Source organism: Oncorhynchus tshawytscha, linkage group LG21 (assembly GCF_018296145.1).
Source record: "Oncorhynchus tshawytscha isolate Ot180627B linkage group LG21, Otsh_v2.0, whole genome shotgun sequence".
Taxonomy (NCBI): Eukaryota; Metazoa; Chordata; class Actinopteri; order Salmoniformes; family Salmonidae; genus Oncorhynchus; species Oncorhynchus tshawytscha.
Window position 1 is genome coordinate 13,658,496 of NC_056449.1, and position 25,610 is coordinate 13,684,105.

The 25,610-nt window shown below is 44.2% G+C and overlaps 1 protein-coding gene and 1 long non-coding RNA gene across 2 annotated transcripts in view; both read right to left on the minus strand.

Moving 5' to 3' along the window:
• abca1b (ATP-binding cassette, sub-family A (ABC1), member 1B) overlaps nt 1–25,610 on the minus strand; it is a 45,563-nt gene that overhangs the window by 5,693 nt on the left and 14,260 nt on the right. Inside the window, exons 6-26 of the mRNA XM_042303116.1 lie at nt 24,685–24,806; nt 15,728–15,925; nt 11,374–11,463; nt 7,967–8,210; nt 7,693–7,832; nt 7,474–7,590; nt 6,958–7,152; nt 6,305–6,510; nt 5,951–6,127; nt 5,617–5,839; nt 5,103–5,324; nt 3,471–3,675; nt 3,210–3,323; nt 2,889–3,063; nt 2,634–2,765; nt 2,201–2,478; nt 1,554–2,101; nt 1,392–1,443; nt 763–1,276; nt 317–601; nt 35–173 (exon numbers count right to left, since the gene is read on the minus strand). Of these exons, the coding sequence (XP_042159050.1) occupies nt 35–173; nt 317–601; nt 763–1,276; nt 1,392–1,443; nt 1,554–2,101; nt 2,201–2,478; nt 2,634–2,765; nt 2,889–3,063; nt 3,210–3,323; nt 3,471–3,675; nt 5,103–5,324; nt 5,617–5,839; nt 5,951–6,127; nt 6,305–6,510; nt 6,958–7,152; nt 7,474–7,590; nt 7,693–7,832; nt 7,967–8,210; nt 11,374–11,463; nt 15,728–15,925; nt 24,685–24,806 (4,376 nt within the window). The remainder of the gene's footprint in view (nt 1–34; nt 174–316; nt 602–762; nt 1,277–1,391; nt 1,444–1,553; nt 2,102–2,200; nt 2,479–2,633; nt 2,766–2,888; nt 3,064–3,209; nt 3,324–3,470; nt 3,676–5,102; nt 5,325–5,616; nt 5,840–5,950; nt 6,128–6,304; nt 6,511–6,957; nt 7,153–7,473; nt 7,591–7,692; nt 7,833–7,966; nt 8,211–11,373; nt 11,464–15,727; nt 15,926–24,684; nt 24,807–25,610) is intronic.
• Nucleotides 21,431–23,676, minus strand: LOC121840372. The gene is made up of 3 exons (XR_006079564.1): nt 23,638–23,676; nt 21,788–21,925; nt 21,431–21,508 (listed from the first exon to the last, which is right to left on the minus strand). It is a non-coding gene; the product is annotated as an uncharacterized LOC121840372 (long non-coding RNA).

Here is a 25,610-nt window from a genome sequence, read left to right on the forward strand (position 1 = left end):
AGTGAATGTGGAAATGAATGAATGGAAGTCTCACCTTCTCCAATTCAAAAATCTTCCTCACTCGAGCGATGGCGTCGTCAATTTCGTCAGCTGCGGGGAGGACGTTGGTGCTCCTGGCACCCAATGAGAAGCCACCGTACCTAAATTCATTTACCCAGATTTTGTTCTTCAAACTGTGATAAGAAAAAAAGCATAATTATTTAATGGCAATTTGGGCTAGACAGGTATACAAAAACAATTGTATAACTCAATCATTGTACATACGATATCATACCGCTGTTATAAAATATATGCAATATATATATGAAGGTGATACCTTTTCCCAATGATCTCTGCATAGGTCTTCACCAGATAGTCAGAGATGTTTCTGTTGGTCAGATTTTGCAGGGTGTCTGTCTCACTGATCTTCATCTGAGGGGGTGGCAGTCCTCCGGCTCCAGCAGGACACTCAGGGAGCATTTTCTTGCGGCCGTCACAGCTGCAGGCGCATGCAGGGGACGGCTCCTCCATGGTCCAGTTACCTGTGCGGAAGAGTTCCAGAAGGGTCTCTGGGACCTCCGGTATGGACCAGTCTTCGTCACCCATCGTACAGGGAGTGTCACTGAGAGAGGAGAGAGAGAGATTGAGTCATTATCTCCTAAAGAACATTGAAAATATGTGCCTTATCATACACCTATCTGTCATATTTATTTCCTCAAAGACAGGAGAAATTGTACAAATGGAAATAACCATTTTGTTAGACCCTGGCATATTGAGACTCACGGTATGGGCTGTCCTTCCATGCAGCGCGTTCCAAACCCAGGTCCTTCGGTGAGGGCACTCAATAACCGTTGTGTGCTAGCGTCTTCAGGGGCGTCATCGCTGATGAAGAGGGACTGTTCTTCATACATCCATGGCTGCAGCTCCAGACTGGGGTACTTTCCAAAAGGTGGGACGATGAGACTGAAGACCAGGGCAATGCACACAAACACAGCAGGGAGTACAATCTGAGCAAAGAAACCTTTTCTGGAGCGTTGAGCGTACAGAAACCTCTTCCAAATCAAGGCCACAAACTGCTGCCTCTTCAGACTCCATCCCGTCACCTTGTAGGAGCCTTTACCGTCCGAGCCGCTCAAGAAGTCTGTCTCTCTGGATTCTGGGTCTGCTTCCGAGTCGTTATGTTCATTGTTGTCGTCATCAATCTGGGGTCTAAGGCAACTCTGGTGGTCTCCACCGAAGGCATTTCCTCCACCAAAGGCATGATTTCTACGACGTCTGCGCAGGGGGAGTGTACCGTCTAGGCAAAAACACATACAAAATAACAACAATTAACAGATGCTGACATGTTCGAGAACCATTCAAGACTTAATAATCCGAGTCATACCCACAGGCGATTTCTAAAGGGTTCTTACCTGAGGGAACTTCTGTGTCAACTCCGTTGTCCTCTGCCACTTTCAGGAAAATCTATGAGGAGATAGAAAAGACAGAAATCAAACACTATTCCCCAATGCAATGTAAAGCACTTTGATCATCTAGAAACGAGATATCCATTTAATAATCTATTGTAGTTGTACCTCTTCCAGGGTGGTGTCGGAGACACCATAGCTGGATATGCCCAGGTCATGGAGGTGATTGTCCATGTCCTTGAAGAGCTCCACGAAGGCTCCGTCCTTGGCGGCGCTGTAGGGTAGGACGTAGATGAGCTCGTGGCCAAGGTTTTCCACCATGCGGGCGGCCGGGACGTGCTTGAAGATCAGGCTGGAGATCAGGGAGACGTCGGGGGGCACGAAGGCACTTTCACAGATGGAAGCTGCCTGAGCAGTTTCTATGGTAGCTACTTCACTCTCGTGTTCGCTGCCAAGGCCTGCGTCAGAGCTGCTCTCAGAGGGACAATCCTCCTCCTTCTTAGTTAAGGAGACGGTACTGGAGGAATTGCGGCAGGAGCTGAGGAAAGGTTCTGGGCCCTTCTTGACCAGGGTGAGGTAGTAGCCTGTACCTAGCTGGTTCTTCAGGAAGAGGGAGGAGCCCACGCAGCACAGCTTGCCGTGGGAGATGATGGCAATGCGGTCGCCCAAGATGTCCGCCTCGTCCATGTGGTGGGTGGAGAGGATGATGGTACGACCTGGAGAGGGGAAGGGAAAACAGTGAGTTCTCACACAGGACTCCCCCCAGTAGTTTGTTATGCATTGCTGCTAAAAAGAGGTAAGGAGTTAGTGGTTACCTAGACGATATTGGAGCAAGAGGTCCCAGATGCCCCTGCGGGCGTAGGGGTCGACCCCGGCAGTGGGCTCGTCCAGAATCACAACCTTTGACCCCCCGACAAAGGCCAGAGCCACAGAGAGCTTCCTCTGCATCCCTCCAGACAGTGTGCTGGTCCTGGAAGTGCGTTTGTGCGGCAGGCCAGTATCTATCAGGATCTGTTCGATCTCAGACTTCACCTGTTCCTCAGATAGACCCTTCAGGCGAGCATAGAACCAGATGTGCTCCTCAACGGTCAGCCTGGTCAAACCCAAAAACAAACACGTTAGACTTCATATAACAACTGCTCATAACAAACCAATGTAACTATTGACATAAATATTTCCTGTTTTTGGTCATTATAATTAACTTTCTGTTAAAACTGGTTGCTAATATGATGGACTGGGAACACTTACATGCTGAAGAGAACGTTGTGCTGTGGACAAACACCCAGACTCTGTCGAATAGCACTCAGCTCCGATCGGATGTCTTTTCCCATGATGTAAGCAGTGCCAGAGGTAGGCGGAAACAGTCCCGTTAGAATCGACCTGACAAATACAAAGATGTCAATACCAGATGAACTCCTTTTAAAATGTATAAATGTAACTTTCAACTAAATTTGTATGGGCTATTGTTCACAGATGGCACCAGTTGTATGTCATTGCACTTACATAGTGGTGGTTTTCCCTGCTCCGTTGTGGCCCAAGAAAGAGGTGATCTGTCCTTCGTAGAAGCCCAGAGTCAGCCCATCCACAGCCAGCTTCTTCCCGTGCCGGTACACCTTGACTAGGTTCTCTATGAAGACACCAGTTTTCAGGTGGGCTGGCTCTTCCTCTATACAGACAGCTGAAGACACAACATAATGTAATTCAAATGGGGTACAATGACCATCACATTTTCTTTTGCTTGAATAAACACACAACTGCTCAAATTAATTTGCCCACCATGTGGATAATCAGTTGTTCTGCATCAGAGTTAAATCGGGGTCTTACCTTCACAGCTCCTTCTCTTGTTCTGACTGAAGTCAGTCTTCCTGTTTTCCCCTTCTCCAAACCAGTAGGACTTGGAGAAGAGGAAATACCAGGGCCTGGGAATACCATACTGACCTGAAGGAGACCACAAAAAACACATGCATTCAGACAATGCAAACAACTAAACAATACAATACAATGCAAGTGGCTTCAACATAAGCCTAACAAAATGGTACCCAAACAGATCCATACAGTGGAATAGTTCAGCTCATGGACACCTACCAGGGAAGACGGACTCGATGTACCAGGTCATCACCATGTAGAGGAAGGAGTCGAAGTACATCATGATGATGGCGGTGGTCAGGCTGAAGTCGTCCTCCTCCATGGGGCTATTGAACAGGTTGTACCACTGGATGCCGATGCCCTGCTCTTCGAACAGGGCAAAGTACTCACAGCCAAAGCCAAAGGCCACTGGGGACAGCAGGCTCTGTAGAGAAGGAGAGATGTTAATACACTACATGACCAAAAGTATGTGGACACCTGCTTGTCAAATATCTCATTCCACAATCATGGGCATTCATATGGAGTTTGTCCCTCCTTTGCTGCTATAACAGCCTTCACTCTTCTGTGAAGGCCTTCCACTAGATGTCGGAACATTGCTGCGGGGACTTGCTTCCATTCAGCCAGAAAAGCATTAGTGAGGTCGGGCTCTGATGTTGGGTGATTAGGCCTGGCTCACAGTCGTCGTTCCAATTCATCCCCAAGGCGTTCGATGGGGTTGAGGTCAGGGCTCTGTGCAGGCCAGTCAAGTTCTTCCACACCGATCTCAACAAACCATTTCTGTATGGACCTCGCTTTGTGCACAGGGGCATTGTCATAGTGAAACAAGAAAAGGGCCTTCCCCAAACTGTTGCCACAAAGGTGGAAGCACAGAATCATCTAGAATATCATTGTATGCTGAAGCATTAAGATTTTTGTTCACTGGAACTAAGGGGCCTAGCCCGAATCATGAAAAATAGCCCCAGACCATTATTCCTCCTCCACCAAACTTTACAGTTGGCACTGTACATTGGGGCATGTAGCGTTCTCATGGCATCCACCAAACCCAGATTCGCCTGTCGGATTGCCAGATGGTGAAGCGTGATTCATTACTCCAGAGAACACGTTTTCACTGCTCCAGTGTCCAGTGGCAGCAAGCTTTACACCACTTGGCATTGCACATGGTGATCTTAGGCTTGTGTGCGCCTGCTCGGCCATGGAAACCCATTTCCTGAAGCTCTTGATGAACTGTTCTTGTGCTGACGTTGCTTCCAGAGGCAGTTTGGAACTCGTGGTGAATGTTGCGACAGAGTACAGATGATTTTCACAGTCCCATTCTGTGAGCTTGTATGGCCTAACATTTCGCGGTTGAGCCATTGATGCTCTTAGACATTTCCACTTCACAATAACAGCACTTACAGTTGACCGGGCAGCTCAAGCAGGGCATAAATGTGACAAACTGTGCCACATTGAAAGTGACTAAGCTCTTCAGTAAGGCCATTCTACTGCCAATGTTTGTCTATGGAGATTGCATGGCTGTGTGCTCGAATTTTATACACCTGTCAGCAACAGGTGTGGCTGAAAGAGCCAAATCTACTCATTTGAAGGGGTGTCCACATACTTTTGTACATATAGTGTATCATATACAACAACAATGCCAATAAGATGATGAGCCTGAGGAGGTAACCAGCAGCAGAAAAAAACAATGATGTGACAAAAGAGTTACATTACAAACACATTTCAAAGAAAAAGCTGCCCTGTTTGTAGTGGCACTACACTTAATAACTTAATGAAAGTGGCTCCTCTTATAAAATGTCACATGTGGACAACCAACATCAACTCAAAATGTCTAGTACATATAAAAGCATGACTCACAGCGACTATTTTGGCCCCAAAGCCCACATAGTCCTGCCAGGCCACACAGAGGACGTAGGGCAGGTAGAGGGTGAAGTAGATGATGCCCCCGCATGCCGCCGCCAAGTTGGCACGGGCAAACATTGTGCTGATGAGGAAGCACTGCATGATGGTTACCACGGCAAAGGAACCCAGGAACAGGAAGATGACGCCGGGGTCACTGTAGGGCAGCAGGTTCCCCATCTGATTAGAGGAGAGAGAGGGAGGATTCTCATTGGTAAATAGAGGGGAAGTCAATTAACATCAGAAAACCAAAAAAAAACATTCTCACATCAACTTAAAATATTAAGACAAGTTATTGCCACGATACCAATATCACTGAAATACTGATATCACTGAAATACCGATATCACTGAAATACCAATATCACTGATATCACTGAAATACCAATATCACTGAAATACTGATATCACTGAAATATTGTGATGCGAAAAAGGATCATTGTCATCCTAAATCCTGGGATACAGTGCAATACCTTGAGCAGCACAACCAGCAGGCCGGCAGAAATTAGCAGGGGGATGAGGCTGCTGATGAACCAGCTGAACCACAGGATGCCATTGTCCAATCCCATGATCCTCATGGTCTCCTTGAGCCTTGCCTCCTTCTCGTACACCACGCTCTTGATGATGATGGCCACAGAGTACATCCAGGCCAGGGTCATGAAGAGGGGCATGGAGCGACTCATCACCCGCAGGAAGCTGGAGGACAGAGGTCATAGGAGGAAATGGAAGCCATTTTAAAGCCTTGCAGTTAGCCACTCAACACAGATCCCAGGTGAATAAGGTCAAATCCTGCTCGGTGTGACTCACATGTCGTCCACGTAGCAGGGATAGGGCATCTGTTGGATGTAGACTCCCGTCTTCTCCTTGACGCCAGTTACTGCTGTGATGATGCTATGCTCGACGATGTCCTGGAGGTAAGAGAAGCCACCCCAGATGTAGCGCAGGTCCTCAAATGGGTCAGCACGAGGACCAGGGTCCCAATATCTGTTGAGAAAAAAGCAACGCATAAACCCCCCTTCCTGTAAACCTCTTACAAATTCATTCCCTCCCAAGGAGCAAGGTTCACAACAAATTCAAATTCAAAATGACCCCAATGACACAGGCATAAAACACTGTCCAATACATCTAGTAGATAGATTGGGGCGCTTTGAATCAACATACCCGTCTTTGATCTTGTTGGTGCGCTCCACGTTATCGATGTCCATGCGGATCTTGTAGTTGACGTTGGCCGGCAGTTCAGAGCTGTTGGCCTCAATATCTGGAAACACAATCCCCGCCCAGAACTTCCTATCGTCCAGGAGCGCCATGGATTTGTTGACCATCCTTTCCTCATTGGCCACGGGCTCCATCTTATCCAGGTTTACACACTGTAAGCAAACAAAACGCATTTGTTAAAGGCCTATCCTCATCTGGTCTTGGCCAGGACTAGCAGATCTATTCACATGCTGGAAGGGGGGCTTTAAATGGAATGTTCATCAGGTTCCTGGCTAACTTGGTCCAGCTGTGTTTTTCTTTGCCATTTCCCATTGTACAGTGGAAGAGGTTGGGGCAAAGTAAAATGGCTGCAATTGACTACTGTTTCCACAAAGAGAGGGCAATGACTGGAATGAAAACTCTCAGGCCCAAAGCACCTGGATGTGTTTCACTTGTTGTTTTAACGCCCGCAATTATGTAATTGGTATGTATTGCAGAAGGTGCTGAATGGGGACTTTACCAGAAAGAGAACAAAATTGAACTGAGGCTAAGAAAGGGGCCAAGTGACTGTGTGTGTGTGCGTGAGCGACACATAGAGAGACAATGAAAGAGAGCGAGACCTCCATGAAGCGGGATATGCTCATGATGGCCTGGTCCGTCTCGTTGAAGACTTCCCTCCAGGTGAAGGCTGTACCGTGGGGATGCGTGTCCTGCGAATGTTTGGTCAGGAAGTTGGAGACGTCCTCCACAGTCCACTCTGAGCCCGCCAGTTGGGAGGTGAAGAAGCTGCCAGTGCCATTGTTCTTCAATAGGGTCTGGGAGAGAGGAAGGAAGAGCAGGAGAGTGACTGTGAGTGGACTTTGTGGTACCGTCCCGCATCTCTCCACAGGATGCCAGTGTTGACCATCTGAAAGGGCTGCTTCCCATCAGGTATTTTGTTGTATTGCTATTTGCTGTGTTACTGTGTCATGTCCTGGGTGTTGTCTCTGAGTTATTATTACAGATGCCATTCTATAAGCCAAAAGCATTTCAAAACTGAAAAGAAAATATTGTATAAGGTATTCTACAATGGTGCTCTGCAAGGCTAACGTAAGTGATGTTGGCTGTAGTAGACACAACAGATTAGTCAGACATACCCTTACTAGGTCCATGTGTTCGCTGCTCTCCATGAAGGTCCAGACCTTGGGCTTAATTTCCTCCCACATGCCCCCCAGCTCTCTGAGGACCCCCAACTCCTGGAATGTTCTGTTCACCTGAAGGAGAGGGCAAGATTGGGACTGTTGGTGTTCTGCTAAAACTACTACTGGGACCAGTGATGTACTGTAACTAAGAGGTATAGTATAACTGATACACACCTCGTGGATGATCTTCTGTGTGGCTGGGGTGTCGGGGGTGTACAGGATCTTGCCCATGAGCAGAGGCTTCAGGGCCTGCCAGATCATCCTGGACACGGGGCTGGACTCCATGTTCCTCATCATAGCGTTACAGTATGGAGCTGGAGGGGGTCACAGAAGGAACAATGACATCAGGTCCAGACAAGAATGTCACAACTAGCAAAGAAATTGGTTCCCCGCTAAAAAATGTTTGAATATCACTGAAACACATTAACATAAAGGAGAAGTTGCCTACTGGATGTGTTGTCGTAGGCAGAGATGGGCTCCTCCCCGTTGGTTGTGTTGTGGTTGCCGAACAGAGCCTTGTAGTTGTTGTCCTCGTACCAGTTGAGGGACTTGATCTTTAGTCCGCCACCCTCGGGATGGCCACAGACAATGCGCGACACAGCCTGGTACATGTGGCTGGGGGAGGATGTGGCGTTCTCCGTGAGGAAGATGATCTCGTTACGCAGGTCTCTCCAACTCTTCATGCTGGCCAGCTATTTGGGACACAAATGAGTGTGATGTTAGCAAATGGGGTCAGGGGGTCATCTTTTAGGATGCCAATGGTAATGTGACCTGGACTTGGAGCAATTCATTGTGATTCAAGACCAGCTTGTTGACATGGTGAGATGGATACATATTGTAATAAGGCAACTTGTAAATGTGTTGTAATGACTGTGTGTTAGTCTTCGCCTTATACCTAGTACCTCAGCACAGCCATGCTAAAACCACAGTAATACACGCCCCTTGTGTGTTAATGCCTTATTGTTCATTATTATTATTATTATTTATTTTTAACGCTATTATGGTATTTTACTACCTTGGTTTTTTATTTCTTTCACCTTTATTTAACCAGGTAGGCAAGTTGAGAACAAGTTCTCATTTACAATTGCGACCTGGCCAAGATAAAGCAAAGCAGACACATACAACGACAGAGTTACACATGGAGTAAAACAAACATACAGTCAATAATACAGTAGAAACAAGTCTATATACGATGTGAGCAAATGAGGTGAGAAAAAAAAGGCCATGGTGGCAAAGTAAATACAAGCAATAGCAAGTAAAACACTGGAATGGTAGATTTGCAGTGGAAGAATGTGCAAAGTAGAAATAAAAATAATGGGGTTGGTAATAATGGTTCCTTGGCTGACCAGCGCATTTTTACAACAACCTGATTTTGCTACCTTGCATTTCTGGTCAAAAATGTATCTTCATACCGAATTATAAAAAGGCGAGACTCAGAGTAGACTAGGAGCAGACTGGGAGCAGACTTAGCATTAAAAACACAACAACAGACCTCACAAGAAGCCTGTAAAGCGTGTGTGCTAACTGTCCTAATGCCTTGTAATGCACAACGCCTTGTAACAACATTCACACAATACAGTGCTAACAAATGTGTCCTGTTATGTCTGCACAGAAAAGCTAGACCTTTTGTGGCAGAATTGCCATTCTATGTTTGACCTCTTCTCTCTCACTATCTATTTCTATCCTGCTTTTTCTTCGCTCTCCAAAGCTGGTTTCCTCACCCAGCATGGGAAAACAAAGAAAGTCAGGAGTGAGAAGAAAATAAGTGCCAAAGGGAAAAGGTTACTCTCAGTCATTCATCACTGGGGAGGAGGAGGAGACGTGGTCCCGACTGTTGACTCTCCCAGAGCCTATTTGACAATGTGGTTACATACATGCCAGTCAGGCCCTCCCATCTCCTCTCCTTCCCTCCTCTCCATATAGACGGACCTGACTCAGCCCAGCCATGACAGCAAGAAGGCAGTCACATGGTTCCAATCAAGCCAAGGTGGCGCACCTGGAACAAAGTGTGTGTGTGTGTGTGTGTGTGTGTGTGTGTGTGTGAGAGAGAGAGACACGGGGGAAACAGCTGTACACACTGAACTCTCACACAATAAGTCATAACCACACAACAGGAGCTCTGGACCCCTGAGTTGTTTCTAGGGCGTTGGTTGGGGTCGAGTGGCCATACCACTACATAACTCCAGGGTAATGTGCCAAACCAAGTAATATTTAGTGACTTAGAGTTTCTTGACATCTTCAGATACATTGTTGGGGTTAGAGGGCAACAACGAACAACAAAGTGTGTCTATGAAGCGCTGGGGTTGTTTTAGTAACCCCTAAAGACTGCACACTATACTGTAGTTAAGGGCCTTCATAAACACCACATAGCAGTTCTACATAGCTCAAATCTAATTTTATTGGTCACATACACATATTTTGCAGATTTATCACGGGTGTAGCGAAATGTTTATGACATGGGTATGCAGCTGCAACATACCATGTGTTTGCAGACATAAGAATCTATGTATACTTATAGGGGGTTATCCTTATTGTTGTAAGCAGAGTAATCAACAGAGCACTGACTGGTTGAGAAAACACAGACAAAACACTTGGGTAGTCAGGCCCGCCATCGAGCCAGTCTTATTTTTGCCTCCTGTTTGTTGTCATAGGGGCATGCATTCACCTTGTCAGCTAAAGTTAACTTTCCTTTGCGTAAATGCTGACTTGCCCGCTAACTTGTTTAGAAACCCTTCTCTCTTTGTTCAGCTGTTCCCAGTCATCTATCTCCTGAGGAAATCTAGGCTCAGAGACACTTGATACCAATACAGTTACTGCCAAGTTACTTACAAGGCCGTTTTCTATTGCTGTGGAGGACAGTATAACTGACAAAGCAAGAAAATAGCAAGAACACAACGAGAAGAGATATTCGCAATATAAGAGATATCCTCAACATATGTGTCAGGCCTACAGTACTTGACTTCATTGAAAGAGGTGAATGCCTCCTTCCTCTTCTGTTCTCATATCTTTCACAGGAGGAAACTGTGATTATCATCACATTTGAACATTGGCCAACAGTTGTCCTCGACATTAAGCTGTTGCTCAAACGTCTAGGGACCAACTGCCTCTCCAATTGACTTTCTAGCTACATGTATTAGCAAACCAAACAAATTGGGTCAGGTTATCAGGCAACAAACAAATACTGTAGGGAGTTGAGGGGGACAGCACAATGCCACGTGCTGTTTTTAAGCCAACCTCTCCTCCTGTATGCTGTGAAACTTCAAATAAGACTAGATGAAAGGTTGGGGTGGGGTGAGAAATATGTGGTGGCCATTTTGTAATGATGGGGAGAAAAAACTGCTGTACACTGAGTGTACAAAACTTTAGGAACACCTTCCTAATTTTGAGTTGCACCCCATTCTTGATACACACGGGAAACTGAGTGAAAAACCCAGCAGCATTGCAGTTCTTGACACAAACCGGTGCACCTGGCACCTAATACCATACTCCATTCAAAGGCACTTAAAAATTGTGTCTTGCCCATTCGCCCTCTGAGTGGCCCACATACACAATCCATATCTCAATTGTCTCAAGGCTTAAAAATCCTTCTTTAGCCTGTCTCCTCCCCTTCATCTATACTGATTGAAGCGGATTTAACAAGTGATATCAATAAGGAATCATAGCTTGGAAAGCAGGTGTTCCTAATGTTTTGTTCACTCAGTGTACATCTAAGGGCCTTTTCTGTCTGTGGTCCAGCCAACAGCAAACTGTTGATCTTAGGCAGGAGTGTTTGTTAAGACAGTGATAAAAAGAAACATGGTTATAAACAAGAAATGTACTGGGCAATCATAATCAGTGATGACAGTGATTGTCTACCTCCAAGGCCAGGGAGCCCAGGCTCTCCAGGAGTTTGTCTGTAGCCTTGGCCACCTGCTGGACGGCTTCAGGGTCAGTCCTCACATCTTTCTGTGGAGGGAAGAAGTGTCAATTCACACACACATAGAAAAGAAGAACAGTGACTGTTGTTTTCAACTTTGAATTATTACACTCATATAGCAGTCAATACAGACTGAAAACTCTTGTTTTTCTTAAAACTGCATTGTTGGTTAAGGACTTGTAAGTAAGCATTTCACAGTAAGGTCTACCTACACCTGTTGTATTCGGCGCATGTGACAAATAAAATTTGATATCTATACAATAATATTAAACGGGTGAAAGTAACAACAATAACATAAGAGTAAACATTTTGTTATCAATAATGTCCTGCAGTTTTAAAGCATTTTTAATATGCAATGAGCAGAAATATTACATTTAAAAAATATATATTTTTTTTTAACCTTTATTTATTAGTGACCCATTCAGTTAGGGATTGGTGACCCATTAGTTAGACTTTGGTTTGTTTTGACTGTGGGTGTTCCTGCCTGTTACTGCGATTCGGTCAGTGGGGTAGCCAGTCTCTGAATTGACATTTTAGGAGGCTGACAGCGAGGTCAGTGCAGTCTTTCATGATACCGGGGTAAGGACAGGGTCTGAAGTGCCTCAGTATAACTGGAGTATCCTCCTAGGATGGTGCGGCACGCTCTTTTCTGAATAATCTCCAGGTCATCAGGATAAGCCTGGGTCAGTGAGCTGTTCCAAGCAGAAGCAGCATACTCCAGGGTGTGGCATGTGTAGCTGGTGTAAATGCTCACCAGGTCATCCTGTGGCACATGGAACCTTTTAAAGCGGTTGGAGGATACAACATTTTCTGTTGCTCTTGGTTACCATAGTAACAACCTGCTCACCCCATTGTAAGTCCTTCTGTAACTTTACCTCTAAAGTCTTCACACCATCACACACTTTGAAATCCTGACCCTTGATCCGGAGAGAGCATGGGACAGGTGGATTTCTTGTGAAGGTCACCGTGCACTTGGCAGGGTTCAGTAACATTTTGCTTGCATGAACCCACGTGTCCAAGTTGTTCAGGGCTGTTGTGGTGTGCTGATGTTTCCTATTGTCCATGTGTTGGCCAGATATATTGTCAACATATTTCCACCTGCTGTCGACATCCAGGGCTGCACTGTCTATGACCGGAAGGAAGATGAGAGGACCCAGAAGAGTTCCCGTTGGCTCCTACCAGTCTGAGAGGCTGTCTTGGAAGTGTACCTGTTGTTTGCGGATGGGCATAAAACTGCAGAGCCATGTTGTGAGGGCAGGTCTGACACCCAGTTGGATTACGCGTTCAATGGGGATGGTGTGGTCGATTTTGTCAAAGGCCTTGGAGAAGTCAGTGGTGATTAGTGCTGTTACTTCGACCGTATTACCGCCACACTAGCTGTCACGTGATGACTGCAGTCAAATTCCAGATGATCATTTAGTCACGGTAACTAGGCTTCTCCAAAACTGGGCTCTGATGCTGCTGATGGTCATTAGTAGCCTACCAAACTTGCTAACTGCCAGTCGCTAATGGCCTGGTACTCAGTGATCTATTGTCCCGCTAATCACTCTGACATCAATGTAAATGCAATCGAAAATCACATCAAACACTTCATGAGGGCCCATGAGCTCATGTTGCGCAACATTTCTATAGGCTATGAAATTGCTTGAGAAAACTGAGTTCTGATGGCCTTTATTAAAAAGAGGATCCCATCAGATTTCTATAGGCTAGGCCTACTATATTTATTTATCAGCTTTCCTAATATTAAGCACATTGCTTTGCTTTACAACAGGAGTAGCCTACCTGGCAAGAAAGAGACCCCTTTTCCGACAGGTGCATGATAATGGTCCATTCTAAATCAAAACTAATTCCACACATATATTATTTAGTATATGTAAAGACAACATTAAATTAAGAATAGTCTGATGAGTGACAATATTATCCCTTGTGAACGATATATTATCAATTGTGAATGATGCCCAGCGTGTGCAGAAAGGTAAGAAACAGACTTTTTTGCGACTTTAAAAAAAATCATAGTCATAGTAGATCTTTACGTTATATTAATGTTTGTATCACAATTGAAGTGGCCAAATAACTCCAAAAGGTTAGCCCACAGGCCGAGAACCCTGGGAACACAGTTAGAGAGCACATAGCCTACAGAGCCTTTGTGAAACATGTGTTCTTAGGAGCCCAGTCATTGTGCAATCGTATGTGAAAACAGAGTTGACTGGCCACTGTTTAAAAGAGGATCCCAGCTTTCTTATGCTGCTATGTTTACAGCTAAATTCTGAAGCACATGAATCCGCTTTAGAACCTGGCAGACACAGGAGGTGCCTGCAGTTTCAAGCTTGGGGAAGCAAATTGTCACCATAAAAATGCACTTTCATAATAATGCATTCCATGCATCTTCACATTTGCAGATACTGTAGGCCTAAATAGTGAATATGTGCAGTTAGGATATTGCCAATCAGATAGGCTATACTGTTGTTCATTCGATTAGGCAGAGATTTTTGATAACTAAACGAAAGATTCGTCTTTTCATCGTCTTCTATTTACAACACTAACCATTTGCTTTCCAAACTATGTATTCCTGCATTTGTATTTTGAAATATTTGCGATATGCCTGGCTTGGCCTCTCTACCTTCCACAGAAGTCGCAACTCAACAATAATCTGCCCAAAATGTGCCTTTCCACAATTTAAAAGCCACATGATCCTCTGGCCAAATCATGCTTTAGTAGCCTATTTTGTATAATTGTATTTATTTCTGTAGAAACAGTAGTAGGCTAATTAGACTATATAATTGTGTTAATTTAATTCAGTTTACTTTAGGAAAAGCTTAGCTGCCTATGCTTGCATATTAAAAATGTATCCTCAAAACATTTAGTCTAAGGTTTGTTTCACAACTAAAGTTGCATAAATAACTCTAAATTAAGCATATAGGAGGACCGTTTGGGGAAAATATCCTTTCTATTTTATTCAGTTATGTTCAATTGTATACTTCATATTATAAAATTTAATTAAATAATGCCACGGAATTCTAAGCAAATCTTGTCTGCTAAATTAACTAGTGTAGCCCACAGCCATACGGCATAGCCAGATCAAGGCCTAACATAAGGACAACTCAGAATATGCTACTCTGTTCTTCTGAAATAGACTACATTTTCATCATATATATTGTTTTAGACCTGTCTAAAATAAATAATGGATTTATTGTGATAATGTAGCCTATATTAAATATATTTATTTAACTTCTTAAAATGTAGATGTTTCAAAGGTCTGCATCAGTGGCTTATCGGCTATGCGTGGAAGCAAGGAGATGCTAAATGTGTTTATGTTAATTAACAGTCAATTACTGGTTGCTGGTTTCAATACCCAAGCCGGCAAGGTGAAAAATCTGTCAATGTGCCCTTGAGCAAGGCACTTAACCCTAATTTGCTCCAGGGGCGCCAAACTACTATGGCTGACCCTGTAAAACAACACATTTCACTGCAACTTTCCAGAGTGAGACAATAAAAACATAATGTTTCGATTTCGATTTAATAGCACCCTATATGCCCTAAGGTCTTGTTTAACATGTCTTGTTCCCTAAAGGCTACAAAAAGAAGAACCAAAAGAGGGACACAAACACACTGTTTCTTGTATAAAACTATCATCAGAATAAGGAAACTGACCCTTGGTGGCATGTCAGAATGGGGACAGGGGTCAGAGAAGAACATGTTGCCCTTGACTCCTTAATGTTTATCATTGTGGGCAGTCAAACTGTACCTGACTGACAAGGTGAAACAATCTGCAGCACTTTTATAGATAGAAATCACACTAACTTCTCTGTCTGGTTTCTAGGAACCTTGTTTTCCATCTATAAACGTTACAAAATATGCCGTTGACGTGCAATTTCTGCCTTTTTTAATTCAATTCATGATCTAATCTCTGGGCAAAATGACCATATTGCAAGGATGTTAATGATAGAATTCCCTGACACTGGTGCTAAGGTGTGGAATTGGAAGTGACCTTTATAAAACTATGATTCAGAGAGAAGTGATACTAATAAATGACTACCATTTTAAGATTGAGGGGCCAAAATCCTCTCTTTGATGGCAGTTAGTTTTGAAACATATCACCAGGCTACAACTAGAGGTAGGTCGACAGGGACAAGCAACAACATGCCTCCATCTACACTTATCACTTTCTTTCTGATCTTCTGCTTTCCCCCCTACACTTTGTTTCTCGACACTGTGCATGTCAGTGATTAAGTCACCTGGATTTGGTCTTTAAGGAGAAAAACAATAATGCGCCTAGTGCCCATTTGTTCTTACCCGTATGGGTTTGAGGAAGTCCAGGTTGTGGAGGAAGTGGCTTTCTGCCTGGTTGAGCCAGGAGCCTGGGGACACGCAGAGCATCTTCTGGACCAGACTGGACACCTTGCTGTCTGTGATGGTCACAAAGTCCTCTACTCTGGTGCCGTTGCTGCTGCACAAGTCCCTCAGGTGGACACCGAAGCCTTTGACCAGCACCTGGAGATGGAGAAAGGTCAGTGTGTAATGTAGCAATGACCCAGTATTTCTTCAGAGTCGAGAAGAACGTCTAGTATTGAACATTCTCCAGGTTACATTACTAGTCCAGAGGGTATCCCTGCTTCATCACATTAATAGCTAGCATTTCATAACGAGTAGACATGGTGACAGCGGACATACTTGTTTAATGCCTCTTGACAATTCAAAACTCTGTGATGTAGCCGCTATTTACTATTTTATTTTAATTTAATTTATTTTATATATTACTTTTACCCATTTTAAAAGAGAATTACCGACTTGTAAAAAAATCCAGGCAATTATAAGTAAAATCCAATCTTACTTTGGATTTGACTTATAAATAAATACCAGGCCTGGCTTTTTAGATGTTTCATGTTGTTCTATTATTTCTAATAGTTGTTGTATATTATCTCCAATGTAACATCCATGTAAAAAACCTCTGATCAGGATGAACAATACTGGTAAAACCTTTTTAATTCTGAGTGCTATGCATTTCGCTAGTACTGACTGACGAATAGACTGACGAGTTTCAGAAGAAAGTTCTTTTTTTCTGACCATTTTGAGCCTGTAATCAAACCCACAAATGCTGATGTTCCAGATACTCAACTAATCTAAAGGCCAGTTTTCTTGCTTCTTTAATAAGCACAATAGTTTTCAGCTGTGGTAACATAATTGCAAAAGGTTTTTTTAATGATCAATTAGCCTTTCAAAATGATAAACTTGGATTAGCTAACACAATGTGCCATTGGAACACAGGTCTGATGGTTGCTGATAATGGGCCTCTGTACGCCTATGTAGATATCCCATAAAAAATTCTCATCAAAAAGAGTTTTTTAGAAATGTTAGCAAATGTATTAAAAATAAAAAACAGATACCTTATTTACATAAGTATTCAGACCCTTTGCTATGAGACTCAGGTGAGCTCAGGTGCATCCTGTTTCCATTTATCATCCTGGAGATGTTTCTACAACTTGATAGGAGTCCACCTGTGGTAAATTCAATTGATTGGACATGATTTGGAAGGGCAAACACCTGTCTATATAAATAAGGTCCCAAAGTTGACAGTGCATGTCAGAGCAAAAACCAAGCCCTGAGGTCAAAGGAATTTTCTGTAGAGCTCCGAGACAGGATTGTGTTGAGGCACAGATCTGGGGAAGGGTACCAAAACATTTCTTCAGAATTGAACATCCTCATGAACACAGTGGCTTCCATCATTCTTAAATGGAAGAACCACCAAGACTCTTCCTAGAGCTGGCCGCCTGGCCAAACAGAGCAATCGGGGGAGAAGGGCCTTGGTCAGGGAGGTGACCTGGTCACTCTGACAGAGCTCCAGAGTTCCTCTGTGGATATGGGAGAACCTTCCAGAAGGACAACCATCTCTGTAGCACTCCACCTATCACGCCTTTATGGTAGAGCGGCCAAATGCAAGCCACTTCTCAGTTAAAAGGCACATGACAGCCCGCTTTGAGTTTGCCAAAAGGCACCTAAAGGACTCTCAGACCATGAGAAACAAGATTCTCCAAATATCCACTATTTCTAATGTGTCCATAATATTTGTGATTTCCTTAATTAAGGGCACGGTGATGATAGTTTGTAGAATGATTTCCTTTACGGTCCAATGAGGTACTTAACACTGTTATAGTCTCCCACCATAATGATTTGATCATTTGTTGCCTGAAATTTAAATAGATTGGTATAAATATTTTTAAAAATGTATGGATCATCCTGATTTGGACCATATAGATTAATGCGACACATCTGTTTTTCATCCACTTTCATGTACAAAAGGATCCACCTTCCTCGCAAATCATTCCTGACTATTTGCAAATTCAGATGAACATTTTTGTTAATTCATTATTATTATTTTTTAAACCTTTATTTAACTAGGCAAGTCAGTTAAGAACAAATTCTTATTTTCAATTACAGCCTAGGAACAGTGGGTAAACTGCCTGTTCAGGGGCAGAACAACAGATTTGTACCTTGTCAGCTCGGGGATTTGAACTTGCAGCCTTCCGGTTACTAGTCCAACACTCTAACCACTAGGCTACCCTGCCGCCCCACACCTTTTGAGTTCTTTTGTCCATGACAGAAAATTATTTCACTACCCCATTCCTTTTTCCAAGCAACGTCATCTAAGGATATAGAGTGAGTTTCCTGTAAACAGTATATGTTATATTCCTTTTAGCCACATAAAGACTGATCTTCTTTTTTTATAATCTGCTAAACCATTACAATTATAACTGGCTATACCCATTACCATATCTATATACTATTCTCAGTCTAAATTGACCATAATTAGTGCCTATAAAGTTACTGCCATAAGAGGTATTATGACAGTCAAAATGAGAGATTTCAAATGTCTGATGTTTAGAATTCAAGAAATAGGTTCTAGCAATATTTGTTTTATTCCCTTGCCTGTTTGCCTGTACGCCAATGCCACAGATGTTAGAACATGTAGTCAAGATATTATGTGTGTAGTAAATCTGAGTAGGTTGATGTGTGTGATAATGGATGCGATTTAGTGAGTGTGTATGATGTCTGGATAAGAGTAATACTATAATGTGTGATGTCCAAATAAATAATAACCCAGACAAGTTGTATGGTTGAGTGTCTATGTGTGTAACATGAAGTGAGTATCGCCTTAATATTCAGAATGATAATTGTAATCCCATAATCGCATCACCATCATAGTTGCATTATATATACATTTAACATAATTTTCATTGAAAAACACATCCCAGAATTTCCATAGCAAATGACATTTCACATGATCCTGAAAGAGACCTTTCATTACTCTAGAAACGGCTTCACTACAGTACAAATGTATCCCGTACAATATGTTATCATTCCCCAACTTCCCTGTTCTGATATCTTCCCCTTGCTTGTTGTTAACATATATAAACATGTAGACAAAGACAAACAAAAAACAGACAAACAAAAAACATTAAATTATAGAAAGGTTCTCAACAATAGAGAGAGGGGAGAGAGGGGGAGGAGAGAAAGAGAGAACGAGAGAGATCAAGTGTGTGTATGTATGCGTCCGTATGTGTAAGCGAGCGTGTAATTGAGTGTGTGTGTGCTCAAGTCAACTTCATAGTGTTCAGATATTTTTACAGTCCCTATCATTTTTCTTCGTAACATGGTATTATGGAGCTGTCTCGGAAGAGCTGTCCGTCTTTAAAGAGTTTGTCCACAATGAGAAAGGCATGCTTACCCCTCTCACTATGTTGCCTCTGTACAGGATACAGACTCTTGCGACGTTTGTTTATGTCCCGGGGAAAATGGTAAATGAGACCTTTCGTTGGTAGTGTTCAAATTTTGCGTTGACAGATCGGGGACCCTTGGTCTTGTCACTCCGAGCTCCAAGTCTGTGCATTCGGTGGAAAGCCACCTTGTTTATAGTCTCTACAGGAAGTCAAGGCGGATTGCAGTGAAGTTTATGTCACTGAAATAAAGACACTACTGACCTGCTCTGTATTTGCTGCTACCTGCAACAAATGGACAACATGGGACCTGATCTGCTGAGAGGCTAAGAGGGAAATAATGGACAACATGGGACCTGATCTGCTGAGAGGCTAAGAGGGAAATAATGGACAACATGGGACCTGATCTGCTGAGAGGCTAAGAGGGAAATAATGGACAACATGGGACCTGATCTGCTGAGAGGCTAAGAGGGAAATAATGGACAACAGACCTAATCTGCTGGGAGGCTAAGAGGGAAATAATGGACAACATGGGACCTGATCTGCTGGGAGGCTAAGAGGGAAATAATGGACAACATGGGACCTGATCTGCTGAGAGGCTAAGAGGGAAATAATGGACAACATGGGACCTGATCTGCTGAGAGGCTAAGAAGGAAATAATGGACAACATGGGACCTGATCTGCTGAGAGGCTAAGAGGGAAATAATGGACAACATGGGACCTGATCTGCTGAGAGGCTAAGAGGGAAATAATGGACAACATGGGACCTGATCTGCTGAGAGGCTAAGAGGGAAATAATGGACAACATGGGACCTGATCTGCTGAGAGGCTAAGAGGGAAATAATGGACAACATGGGACCTGATCTGCTGAGAGGCTAGGAGGGAAATAATGGACAACATGGGACCTGATCTGCTGAGAGGCTAAGAGGGAAATAATGGACAACATGGGACCTGATCTGCTGAGAGGCTAAGAGGGAAATAATGGACAACATGGGACCTGATCTGCTGATAATGGAGGCTGAAGAGGGGAAATAATGGACAACATGGGACCTGATCTGCTGAGAGGCTAAGAGGGAAATAATGGACAACATGGGACCTGATCTGCTGAGAGGCTAAGAGGGAAATAATGGACAACATGGGACCTGATCTGCTGAGAGGCTAAGAGGGAAATAATGGACAACATGGGACCTGATCTGCTGAGAGGCTAAGAGGGAAATAATGGACAACATGGGACCTGATCTGCTGAGAGGCTAAGAGGGAAATAATGGACAACATGGGACCTGATCTGCTGAGAGGCTAAGAGGGAAATAATGGACAACATGGGACCTGATCTGCTAAGAGGGAAATAATGGACAACATGGGAGGCTAAGAGGGAAATAATGGACAACATGGGACCTGATCTGCTGAGAGGCTAAGAGGGAAATAATGGACAACATGGGACCTGATCTGCTGAGAGGCTAAGAGGGAAATAATGGACAACATGGGACCTGATCTCTGCTGGGAGGCTGGGAAGAGGGAAATAATGGACAACATGGGACCTGATCTGCTGAGAGGCTAAGAGGGAAATAATGGACAACATGGGACCTGATCTGCTGAGAGGCTAAGAGGGAAATAATGGACAACATGGGACCTGATCTGCTGAGAGGCTAAGAGGGAAATAATGGACAACATGGGACCTGATCTGCTGAGAGGCTAGGACATGGGACCTGATCTGCTGAGAGGCTAAGAGGGAAATAATGGACAACATGGGACCTGATCTGCTGAGAGGCTAAGAGGGAAATAATGGACAACATGGGACCTGATCTGCTGAGAGGCTAAGAGGGAAATAATGGACAACATGGGACCTGATCTGCTGAGAGGCTAAGAGGGAAATAATGGACAACATGGGACCTGATCTGCTGAGAGGCTAAGAGGGAAATAATGGACAACATGGGACCTGATCTGCTGAGAGGCTAAGAGGGAAATAATGGACAACATGGGACCTGATCTGCTGAGAGGCTAAGAGGGAAATAATGGACAACATGGGACCTGATCTGCTGAGAGGCTAAGAGGGAAATAATGGACAACATGGGACCTGATCTGCTGAGAAATAAGGCTGGGACCTGAGAGGGAAATAATGGACAACATGGGACCTGATCTGCTGAGAGGCTAAGAGGGAAATAATGGACAACATGGGACCTGATCTGCTGAGAGGCTAGGAGGGAAATAATGGACAACATGGGACCTGATCTGCTGAGAGGCTAAGAGGGAAATAATGGACAACATGGGACCTGATCTGCTGAGAGGCTAGGAGGGAAATAATGGACAACATGGGACCTGATCTGCTGAGAGGCTAAGAGGGAAATAATGGACAACATGGGACCTGAGGGAAATAATCTGGGACCTGATCTGCTGAAATAATGGACAACATGGGACCTGATCTGCTGAGAGGAGGGAAATAATGGACAACATGGGACCTGATCTGCTGAGAGGCTAAGAGGGAAATAATGGACAACATGGGACCTGATCTGCTGAGAGGCTAGAGAGGGAAATAATGGACAACATGGGACCTGATCTGCTGAGAGGCTAAGAGGGAAATAATGGACAACATGGGACCTGATCTGCTGAGAGGCTAAGAGGGAAATAATGGACAACATGGGACCTGATCTGCTGAGAGGCTAAGAGGGAAATAATGGACAACATGGGACCTGATCTGCTGAGAGGCTAAGAGGGAAATAATGGACAACATGGGACCTGATCTGCTGAGAGGCTAAGAGGGAAATAATGGACAACATGGGACCTGATCTGCTGAGAGGCTGATCTGCTGAGGGAAATAATGGACAACATGGGACCTGATCTGCTGAGAGGCTAAGAGGGAAATAATGGACAACATGGGACCTGATCTGCTGAGAGGCTAAGAGGAAATAATGGACAACATGGGACCTGATCTGCTGAGAGGCTAAGAGGGAAATAATGGACAACATGGGACCTGATCTGCTGAGAGGCTAGGAGGGAAATAATGGACAACATGGGACCTGATCTGCTGGGAGGCTAAGAGGGAAATAATGGACAACATGGGACCTGATCTGCTGAGAGGCTAAGAGGGAAATAATGGACAACATGGGACCTGATCTGCTGAGAGGCTAGGAGGGAAATAATGGACAACATGGGACCTGATCTGCTGAGAGGCTAAGAGGGAAATAATGGACAACATGGGACCTGATCTGCTGAGAGGCTAAGAGGAAATAATGGACAACATGGGACCTGATCTGCTGAGAGGCTAAGAGGGAAATAATGGACAACATGGGACCTGATCTGCTGAGAGGCTAGGAGGGAAATAATGGACAACATGGGACCTGATCTGCTGAGAGGCTAAGAGGGAAATAATGGACAACATGGGACCTGATCTGCTGAGAGGCTAAGAGGGAAATAATGGACAACATGGGACCTGATCTGCTGAGAGGCTAAGAGGGAAATAATGGAGGCTAAGAGGGAAATAATGGACAACATGGGACCTGATCTGCTGGGAGGCTGAAGAGGGAAATAATGGACAACATGGGACCTGATCTGCTGAGAGGCTAAGAGGGAAATAATGGACAACATGGGACCTGATCTGCTGAGAGGCTAAGAGGGAAATAATGGACAACATGGGACCTGATCTGCTGAGAGGCTAAGAGGGAAATAATGGACAACATGGGACCTGATCTGCTGAGAGGCTAAGAGGGAAATAATGGACAACATGGGACCTGATCTGCTGAGAGGCTAAGAGGGAAATAATGGACAACATGGGACCTGATCTGCTGAGAGGCTAAGAGGGAAATAATGGACAACATGGACCTGATCTCTGCTGAGACAACATGGGTGCTAAGAGGGAAATAATGGACAACATGGGACCTGATCTGCTGAGAGGCTAAGAGGGAAATAATGGACAACATGGGACCTGATCTGCTGAGAGGCTAAGAGGGAAATAATGGACAACATGGGACCTGATCTGCTGAGAGGCTAAGAGGGAAATAATGGACAACATGGGACCTGATCTGCTGAAATAATGGAGGCTGATCTGCTGAGGAAATAATGGACAACATGGGACCTGATCTGCTGAGAGGCTAAGAGGAAATAATGGACAACATGGGACCTGATCTGCTGAGAGGCTAAGAGGGAAATAATGGACAACATGGGACCTGATCTGCTGAGAGGCTAAGAGGGAAATAATGGACAACATGGGACCTGATCTGCTGAGAGGCTAAGAGGGAAATAATGGACAACATGGGACCTGATCTGCTGAGAGGCTAAGAGGAAATAATGGACAACATGGGACCTGATCTGCTGAGAGGCTAAGAGGGAAATAATGGACTAAGAGGGAAATAATGGACAACATGGGACCTGATCTGCTGAGAGGCTAAGAGGGAAATAATGGGACCTGATCTGCTGAGAGGCTAAGAGGGAAATAATGGACAACATGGGACCTGATCTGCTGGGAGGCTAAGAGGGAAATAATGGACAACATGGGACCTGATCTGCTGAGAGGCTAAGAGGGAAATAATGGACAACATGGGACCTGATCTGACCTGATCTGAGAGGCTAAGAGGGAAATAATGGACAACATGGGACCTGATCTGCTGAGGTGCTAAGAGGGAAATAATGGACAACATGGGACCTGATCTGCTGAGGGGCTAAGAGGAAAATAATGGACAACATGGGACCTGATCTGCTGGGAGGCTAGGAGGAAATAATGGACAACAGACCTAATCTGCTGGGAGGCTAGGAGGGAAGTAATGGACAACATGGGACCTAATCTGCTGGGAGGCTAGGAGGGAAATAATGGACAACATGGGACCTGATCTGCTGGGAGGCTAGGAGGGAAATAATGGATAACATGGGACCTAATTTGCTGGGAGGCTAGGAGGGAAATAATGGACAACATGGGACCTAGTTTGCTGGGAGGCTAGGAGGGAAATAATGGACAACATGGGACCTAATCTGCTGGGAGGCTAGGAGGGAAATAATGGACAACATGGGACCTAATTTGCTGGGAGGCTAGGAGGGAAATAATGGACAACATGGGACCTAATTTGCTGGGAGGCTAGGAGGGAAATAATGAACAACGTGGGACCTAATCTGCTGGGAGGCTAGGAGGGAAATAATGGACAACATGGGACCTAATTTGCTGGGAGGCTAGGAGGGAAATAATGGACAACATGGGACCTAATTTGCTGGGAGGCTAGGAGGGAAATAATGAACAACATGGGACCTAATCTGCTGGGAGGCTAGGAGGGAAATAATGGGCCATGGGCATGTTGAAGAACTACTACACTGCTTTTCATGGTGTCCAGGATGTGGTGAACTGACCCTAGTAATATGCCTCATAATATTCCTCATGGGGTGGCAGGTAGCCAAAAGGATGCTGGTTCAAATCCCAGAGCCAAATAGGTGAAAAATCTGTTGAGCAAGGTACCTAGCCCTAATTGCTCCTGTAAATTGATCTGAATAAGAGCATCTGCTAAATGACTCAAATGTATATGTCATAGAACTTTGGGAAGGTGGTATTTTTCCTCTTACCTTTTCCAAGTTCACGTCGGCCTCAATGATCTGGCGCACGGCGTGTTCCGAGAAGGAGGCGTTTCGCAGAAGGAAAGTGGACAGGGTCTCATTGTTGTGGAGGAAATCCTTCAGCTTGAATCCTGTGGGAAACAAACACAACAACTTGTTCAAACCAGCTCTCTCCTATACCCTGACATTACTAGATGTGTGTGTACGGAATTGTCTTATTTTAGTAGACTTATTTAGCAAATGTTGGTTGTTCCTTCTGCCAAATCATACTATTTTCCATAGTCGTGGGTACTGCATTAGCTTTCAACCTCATTAAATGTCGTCATGGAGCATGTGCTTGCTTGCTAGTTACTCAGGTGACCAACTCGAAAACGCTTGGCGCAGGAGTTTAGGATTATTTGGATACGTTTTTTTGTTGTCTTTTAAAGTTCAAAAGAATGTTTGGAAATGAATAAAACATCCCAGAAAAGGTTGGGTCTATATCAGAGGTTGGAAAGAAGTGCCAGAATACACCATTTCCATCATTATGTTATCTAAAATAATCAACCATTGACATAGACCTGTGGAGAAGGAAGTGACACACTTCACACCTTCAATCACAGGGTAATTCCATGGTTACGGAATTACGCCGAGTCTCCGGTTTTTCACTTTCAAATGTATGCCAAACAAAAAACATTTTCAAAGCTTAACAAACCATACAACGCAACATATTCTGTGTAAAATTGTTCAAAGTTGTCCTTGTGCATAGTTGTATGGTTTGTTAAACCTTTAAATCCATGGCTTGTGTTTGATATAGATTTATACATTTTTGAGTCTCAGAGTCTCCGCTAGCACATTCACACTGAAAAACACTGGATCATACACAAACTGTCTGCAAATTGTCTGCTAACTGCCCCTCCCCCTCTCTCATTGGCTACTTCCCTAAACTCCTGGGC